The sequence below is a fragment of the Sesamum indicum genome, unplaced genomic scaffold (genome assembly GCF_000512975.1).
Source record: "Sesamum indicum cultivar Zhongzhi No. 13 unplaced genomic scaffold, S_indicum_v1.0 scaffold00128, whole genome shotgun sequence".
Classification (NCBI taxonomy): domain Eukaryota; kingdom Viridiplantae; phylum Streptophyta; class Magnoliopsida; order Lamiales; family Pedaliaceae; genus Sesamum; species Sesamum indicum.
This window is the reverse complement of record NW_011628055.1, coordinates 511,582-519,745: the sequence shown is the minus strand read 5'-3', so window position 1 is coordinate 519,745 and position 8,164 is coordinate 511,582. Positions and strand designations below refer to the sequence as shown.

Sequence of the window (8,164 nt, the reverse complement as noted above, 5' to 3'; positions counted from 1 at the left end):
TAGCTCTCCACGTAAGGCCCCCCCTGTTGACATGGAATGTGCGTGGCAGGAAGCCCTCCCCCAAGAACTCGCTGTTGACATGGAATGTGCGTGGCAGGAAGACCTCCCCTCCTCCAAGAACTCGGACTCTAACACCCAGCAGACTCCTTGCGCGCTAGGAGTCCTTCTCTGTCTTGGACTCTCTCCCTCACCTAAATAACGGATCCAACAGTACAACCCCTAAAAATAGAACATGATCATATCTTATCTCAACTAATCCTACCCATTCACCGCAAGAATATGGAGCACGATCGATTCCCTGGTGAGGGGGGATACCTTCAAGAGACAGAACATTGGTTATCACTCTGCTATCATTCTCTGGCATTGACAAAATGCGATTTATTTATCTTTTCCAGCATTACATTTCATTTTATTAATATTTTTTTTATCACTTTGAACTATTGTTCTTCAGATCCAACACTAATTTGGGCGTCGAAGTGCTAACATTTTATTTTACAGGTTCTCTTTCTTAAAAATTTTCGCTCCGTTTGTCCAGTCTTGCTATCAAGACCCAAAGTTTTGGGCTGGTGCTGAAATCGAGGCATCAATTGGCGCCATCTGTGGGAAATTGAGTTAAAAACGTGAAATACCATGGAAACCCCTAGTAATACCGCAATAAGCAAAAGACTATGGAGACACCCGATAGCACTCAGCCTCTCTAGGTCGTTGCAGGAACCTCCCTAACGCCAGTAGGAGGGTCCGCCACCTCTAGAGTAGGAGGCCACCTCTATTCCAGCTTCTATGATGCCTCTTAGGGATCATTAGTCGATCCCCCAAGACGCAGTATTGACTTTGACACCACATCAGGGGAACTCTCCCCAGCCTTGAAATACTCTCTTGGTTATTAAGTATTTTTCATTCGAATCCTAACCATGAAATTTTTCTAGATGCACACATAAGCAACAGAGCAGAAATACTTAATAACCAAGAGAGCTCTCCAGATGCACTTAAGAGAAAAAATACTTCTGATCGATCGCAAGCTAATAATAATTTAAGAAAATTACTAAACTCAAGCTGAACTAGAAGCAAAGGAGAGCAGACACTTACATTACAGTGAATATATATATATATATATATATATTGAGAGAGAGAGAGAATGGGGGGTAGGAGATAGGCTAATCTGATTGGTTATAAAGATAATAGTAAGAAAACAAAAGGTTACTCAAAGCTCCTAAAATGCACTTGGTGTCACTGTCACTGATCAATGTCAAGATATCACAACATGAGTTTCCATTAGCTTCAAGCAATACTCTCACTCTAAATTGTCTTAGACCATCCCCATGGTGTAACCAACAAACATTAGTATATTTGCTAGTAACGGACACATATAGACAACAAAGCCAAAATTAATTAGAACCAAAGTCCTATATTTGCGTTTCTTGGCCTTACTTGGCCCCTCAGGGACATCAGGAACACCAATCTCGACTTCTTGGATTTTCACATTTTCATACAAAATTTATTACAACAAATCTCAAACCAAACACATTTTCATATATTACGTCTTTTCGTCAGAAAACATATCAAAACATATACTAGTTCTTATCTTTTCTACAAAATCCTATTGAAATCAATTTTGACAATTTAATACTGTAATTTTAAGAAATTGATTATTTAAGGACAATTTGATGCTACAAGTAAAAGAATTGAAGTTTAAGGATAATTCTAATAGAAATTCATAAGTTGATTATTATTTTTTAATTAGCGTGTCACATGCACTTTTCTGACAAAATGTCCTTAGATTACCAATTTGTTAATTCCACTATAAAATTACTAAAATTGATTTTGACTGGACTGAAATTCTCGCCACATATACTTATAAAACTAAAATTACAATTTTTCCTATCAAATTTTTACTTAATTCATTTCAGCAATACACAATCAAATGAGACGCCAATCCAACCATTATAACTGGAACAAAAACATTACAGTTTTAGTTTAATTAATTCACTATATAAAAAAGGTTGAATGTGTGTTGTTCTGAATCAGATCGGTCCTCATCACTGTTACGCTACAGCTTGCTCAACTGTTGCCTTTAGATTCACCGTCCTTTCATCTCGGCTTGGTCGACGCTGCACCAAATCAAACCCATATGTTAATGATAATCAGTGACAGAATTTGGAGAGAGGGAGAGAGAGGTGTTCTTATCAAACGATTAATTACTATTCACAGTCAGTGTTGGGATCAATGGTGAATCCAAGAGAAACTCCGCAGAAGCCAGGCAAGGTGGCGATGGCGGTGGCGTGATGGTTGTACGCCGCAATCAGATCCATCAAGCACCGGCACACGTCGCGGCGGTTGTCGCCGGAATCCGCTAGGTTGTTCAGGCTCGTCATCGCGGCGCAGCAGGGGGATCCAGGGATGGGGTCGGGCGAGCCGTATGTAACGAAGCTGGAGCAGGAGGAGACCAGTTCCGTCACGGTGGCGCAGTCGGCGGCGGAAACCACCAGGTACCGCGAAAAGAAAATCGCCGCCGCTCCGATTGCAAAAGCTGCGGCCGGGTAGCTAATTCTTACCATTTCGCGAGATTTCTACAGTTAAGTTTTAATTTCTATTCTACTTTAAAACGTATCGGTTGGGCAGACACAGTAGAGGAGAAATTGCCTGATAATATAGGGGTTTTGGGATTGGTTTGGTGCAAAACGTCCGTCGTGTGCAAATTTCATCAAATTTCCATGAGTTTTGAACTCAATCACAACACTGCGGCCATGCATGGTGGTTTAGAAGTTACATTTTCAGTAAATTCGAGTTTGGTCAAATTTGAACTAATTAAATCATATTATTATTGTATAATTTAAAAAAAAATGACTAATCACATGTCAACTCTATCATCGTTGCTATATGATTGACTTGTGTAAAAATTTCCCAAAATTTTAACTCATTAGTTGAAAGAAATGAGTTTAAATTGTATTAGAAAGTGCAATTTTATAATATTAAATTAAATACAGACAATAAACTCGTCGCTTTATACTATTATCTTATGGATAGACGATAGACATCGAACTTATAGTATTTAAAGAGCGTTTGAGTGAGTTTATAAGCTTAATGTTCATAACATATTAGAAGATGTTTCGAAATATTTAAAATATTGGAAAGTGTTTGGTAAATATTTGAGAACGCCTAATAACATGTAAAATGCGTTACAAAAACTAATTAAGATAGAATTAATTGGCTAAGCTTATTTTGAATATTTTAAAAGACGTCAAATATTATTTTAAAAATAAATTCTAAACTATTTCAATAAATAAGAAGATGGATCTTATAGATGTTAGTAATAAAAGTCTACAATTAATTTAGAAAAATCCATTAAGATTTTAAAAATAAATTAGGAACTCTTTATTTTTATTTTTTATTTTGTAGCAACTTATAAGAGTTTGTAAGTTTTTTCTCTTAATAGTTTACTAAATTATTTATAATATTTTTACGAGCTCTTAAGTATTTGTAAAGTAGTTTAAAGAGTTTATGATATACCCAAACGCTGGAAGGCTTTGTTTTTCATGTTCAAGAAGGAAATTGAACGTTGAATGACAGGCAGGGTGTCGTGGTGTAGTTGGTTATCACGTCAGTCTAACACACTGAAGGTCTCCGGTTCGAGTCCGGGCGACGCCATGCGCTTGTTGTGCTAATTGTTCTCAGTTAGCTGGTTGCTTTCTTTTGTCTGGTTTTTAGGTCCATGAACATGATGACTGCTACTTACTACAACTACTCGGTCAGAGTCGGTGCATTTTTATAGCATCGCTCAGTTTGCACAAAGATTCATTTCATATTTGACACCATGAAATTAGGCATTTGCTTCTCTTCATATTCTTCTGCATTTGTTTCTTTTGTATTTGATTGTTTGATGGTGTGAATGTCAAATTTATCAATTGATCTTTCTGTACCTGAGCAATGCTATAAATTACATTTTGATTCAAGAAACATAGGACCTTAACCTTGAGTGACATGATAACCAACTACACCACGACACCCCCTCTCTTGCTTCCCACCAGGTTTGGAATGTATAGGATCTGGTCATTCAACTCCTTAAAGAGAAGGGTGGAAAGAAATGTGAAGGAGGGAGGGAGGGAGGCAGGCAGCAGAGGATGACGTGATGAGCATCCAAAGATGGAGTGTTGTTTCTTATGCCAAAATTTTCAACAAAGTGGAAATCACATGCACCAATATATATAAAGATGAGGAAGATTTGATTTGTGATTCAACCCCAACACGTCAATATGCATAATTCAACATTTGAATGCCTTCCCATCAAACTGAAATGATTCTTTTTGTTTCCTATTATTAGTCTCATCATCATCATCATCATTGTTATTGTTGTTGTTGTTGTTCTTATTATGATTTAATTATTTTCTTAACTTAGTCAAAAGTGAGATAATTAATTATTGGGATTTGAGTGTGACATCCGCCTGCTGCTTTATTTGGGACTTCATTACAAATACTGTAAGAAATCAAGAATCTCATTTCTCCTTTGCTTACAAAATACCAGACACTGTCCACTACAAGTTAGAACTAACAACTTCAAAATGTTTAGTGTGTTAATGGAACTATGGTGATTAAGTTGCACTATTCTTAATGAAGTTGGATGATGCTCAATATGTCAACGAAGCTTCAGTGATCAAGTTGGACAATTCTTAATATGTTAGTAAAGCTACAGCGATTAAGTTGGACAATGTCTAAATATATTCTGACAAGATAAATTTTCCATTGCGGTTAGATTTTCTTGGGGATAATAAATCTATACACCTTGATGTAGGTCTATTTATGCATTTCACCCTTATGTTTTTAAAAAATTACACATACATCCACAAAAAACGTCGACATCATTTCAACAAAAAATTACACAGTTACCACCTAAAAACATCAACTACATTACACAAACTACCCCTATTTTTTTATTGCCAATGGTAGTTTTTGTAGTTACACAAAAGACATAAATAATGTACGTAGATAATTCATAAATTTGGGGTTGTAAGCCAAAAAGGAAAAAAGAAAAACGGAAAGAAAGCATGCATCACAAGCAAACAAATAACTATCAATTACTGCAGCCAAAACCTCATATTAATGTCTAATCTAAGCTGGTACGTACAAAGACAAATATGATAAAAAAGGTTGCATGAACAAAGTTGATTATTAAGGTTGAGATTATCTCTGATACTGGACAGAAAATACAACTACGGAAAGCTACTCAATTTATTGTCAAGCATTTTAGACACACAATTGATTGACAACAAACGGGACAACACACTAACAAGAAAGCTAACTACAAATTTCTCCATGCTCATTGAAGTCGTTAGTTCTTACAATGGCTCCAGCAACAATGTCTTCTTCCCGAGGCTTGATCTACTCATATATGTGAAGCTTCTCGATTGACTATGATATTTTGGATAATGACAAATTCGTCCCTAGAGCCTATAGCCGTGGACAGAGCTGAAACTGACAGCTGCATCTCGTTTAGGTGTCCCTTGCCTCTTTACATGACCAGCGCATACATTCTTGTTGCTCCGGGGATTAGTTGCAGACCCCGTTTCTGAAATAGCATCCGATTCCCAGAAACTGCGACTAAGTTTGGCGCTCAACCCGAGCTCCTCAAACTGCATTCTCTGCTTAGGGGCACTGTGAGATCTAACTTTAGCCCGGGACGATTCTGTATTCGCCATGTAATTTGGGTGACCAAGATAATCACCAAACAAGCTTCTACAACACTCACTCCTTGCAGGAGTAAACGGCCCTCTTACGTTGCTGGTCGGTCTAGAGGAAGCAGAATGGACTCTTGGGCTGTTTTCGGCAGTCCCTGCTGCAACATGATCTCCCTCTGGAGGAAACTTTGGTGATATCACAGACAAAACTTCCTCAGAAGATATACTAGGATTTGGTTTTTGAAGTTTTGAGGAAAGTCTCGACACTGGGCTGATTTTCGAATATTCCTGTCCCATGCCATTCCATGCTGAGAAATATTGGGAACTGGGAACCATTCTGTCATTTCGGCTGGTGTTCTGGTTAGGCTTCCATGTGTCGATTTCAAGTATCTTGTCGGTTCTCTCATCATCACCATGTCCTCTTTCAAGGGAGGTATCAAGGTTGCTCCACGCGCATTGTTCCATCCAATGGTTTAACCATCTGGTAGCAATCTGTGTACTTTCCTTGTTGACAATACTTGATCTTGGATGATTTTGCTGCATTTTCACGAACACACAAGACATTATCAATAAAGATATTTCAGTCTCGTGGGACTGAGTCAGAAGAGAATTGGGTTTGAAGGGTGCATAACATGAAAATCGAATAAATGTTGTATCGACTAATATTGTCCATGACGGAAACTCAAGTAAGGTACCTTAAGAAGAGATCCCACATGTTTGGCACTATTTGACCTCTCTTCATACTTTCTGAAATTTGTGACACCCTGCAGGCAAGCATACACAAGTCTAGAATATAAACAAAAGCACAATGTTGACTTATTCGACCTATGCATTAATTAAGGGAAAGAAAAGTACACGCACTGGATGACTAGAGTTAGAGAAGTTGATTTTGGAATTTGAGGAGTCGGACGTGTAAGATCGATGTGCAGAGGCTCGAGCCTGGATTCGAGCCATTGCTTGCATGCGACGGAGCATATTGGCGCTTTGCTTTCTGACAATGTGGCCTCTCACCAGGGCTTGAAGCTTAACCAGTCCCTTAAGGGCCTTCAATGCCCTCCTAGCCTATATAAAACACAGCATGAGTTTTAGATTAATAAGTCTGACTTTGCAGCCAGTATCCTCATCAAAATCTCACAACAGGCAACATCAGATTTTCAATTTAATGATCTCAAAAAATATAAAATGGATTCTTAAGGACTACTCATTAAGCAGCACTAACTATTCAGAACTAGTGGTCACCGAAAGTGATGGGCCATTAGGCTGCTAATTACAAACCAAGTACCCCACCACTAAGTAAAAATTTGAATGTCTTCCAAATAGCAGAAGCAAGTTTTCTTTACTAGGGTTGAGAATTTTGTCACTAGAATAATGTAGGCCGTTGGTTGCTAGCATATGACCCGGAGAAGCAAGGAGAAAAAAGAGTTTGTACCAAAAGGGCTTAGTTCTTTCGCAATATCAAAACGGTAAATAAACCACAAGTCAAGCTCAAACTTGTTTACGCCAGTGGGATTACCCAAAATACCCTTCCAAGAAATTTGGGATCTTCAAGGTATGTAAGAGTCAGTGAACTTTCCCCTACAAGGAACTCAATCTTCCCACTAACCTAATTCAAGAAGACCCTACTCTGCCTATGGAATAAAAAGACTTCCACAAACTTTACCACTAAGAAAGCATATGAAAAGTTCATATCGGAATTTCCTTTACAATCCATATCGGAATTTCCTTTACAACCCATAAAACATAAATTACTTTATACTCCTCTGTTTAAGGACAAGGGAATGAATTGTCTCAGTGATTGTGAGGTGTCACAGCCACTAGCTTGGTGGAGTTGAGTCCCACTTCAAGTCTACCCAGTCCCTTCACATGACCTTTGAACATCAACCATTACTTTCCCAAAAATCAATTATTTATTTATGCAGATCAAAGTTTCACTGCCATCTTGTAATAAGGACATGTGTTGTCCGCATATGTGATCACAACTGGTGATATATGAATTACTATCCCCACACACTGAAGTAAATAGATGTAGAAGACAAAGACTTGACAATAAAATCCAAGAAAGAAAAGTTGGGATCTAATCCTAAAGGATAATACATCCTAATCTCTTAGGTTGCCAAACTTTCTGTCATGGTCCAAAAACTTCATTAATGCTTCTTGCTTTCTCACAGTTTGATAGTAAAGATTCAAAACATCATATTCACATTCTAATGAAAATTAAACAATAATGTGAAGCAAAAAGAAACTCTCTCTCTCTCTCTCTCTATATATATATATAATTTGACAAGAATGAATGTGAAAAAAGAATCAGTTTTTGTGGTTGATTTTTCATACTGAATTGTTGATGTAATCAAGCCAAGAGACTGCATGAACAAAAAAAAAAAAAAAAGAAGAAGAAGAAAACCAGCTCAGATCATATGGTGAATTAAGGAAAAAAGATAAACTACAAGAAGCAATTTTCCGAAATAAAACTAAAAGTTCACTAACCAGCACGGAAT

The 8,164-nt window shown here is 37.5% G+C and overlaps 2 protein-coding genes and 1 non-coding gene across 3 annotated transcripts in view; 1 reads left to right on the top strand and 2 right to left on the bottom strand.

Annotated features, from left to right (window-relative positions):
- Positions 1-1,872: 1,872 nt before the first annotated feature.
- On the bottom strand, positions 1,873-2,640 carry LOC105179267 (putative non-specific lipid-transfer protein 14). The gene is made up of 2 exons (XM_011102884.2): positions 2,200-2,640; positions 1,873-2,108 (listed from the first exon to the last, which is right to left on the bottom strand). The coding sequence occupies exons 1-2, from the start codon at positions 2,553-2,555 to the stop codon at positions 2,078-2,080; spliced, it is 387 nt and encodes a 128-aa protein (XP_011101186.1). The 5' UTR covers positions 2,556-2,640; the 3' UTR covers positions 1,873-2,077.
- A 931-nt stretch (positions 2,641-3,571) lies between these two features.
- TRNAV-AAC lies at positions 3,572-3,645 on the top strand. The gene has a single exon. It is a non-coding gene; the product is annotated as a tRNA-Val (tRNA).
- A 1,485-nt stretch (positions 3,646-5,130) lies between these two features.
- The window catches only part of LOC105179265 (protein IQ-DOMAIN 14), a 3,354-nt gene continuing 320 nt past the window's right edge, over positions 5,131-8,164 (bottom strand). The window contains exons 2-5 of the mRNA XM_020691270.1: positions 7,183-7,272; positions 6,531-6,731; positions 6,365-6,433; positions 5,131-6,206 (exon numbers count right to left, since the gene is read on the bottom strand). Coding sequence (XP_020546929.1) covers positions 5,436-6,206; positions 6,365-6,433; positions 6,531-6,731; positions 7,183-7,272 — 1,131 coding nt within the window. The 3' untranslated portion in view covers positions 5,131-5,435. The remainder of the gene's footprint in view (positions 6,207-6,364; positions 6,434-6,530; positions 6,732-7,182; positions 7,273-8,164) is intronic.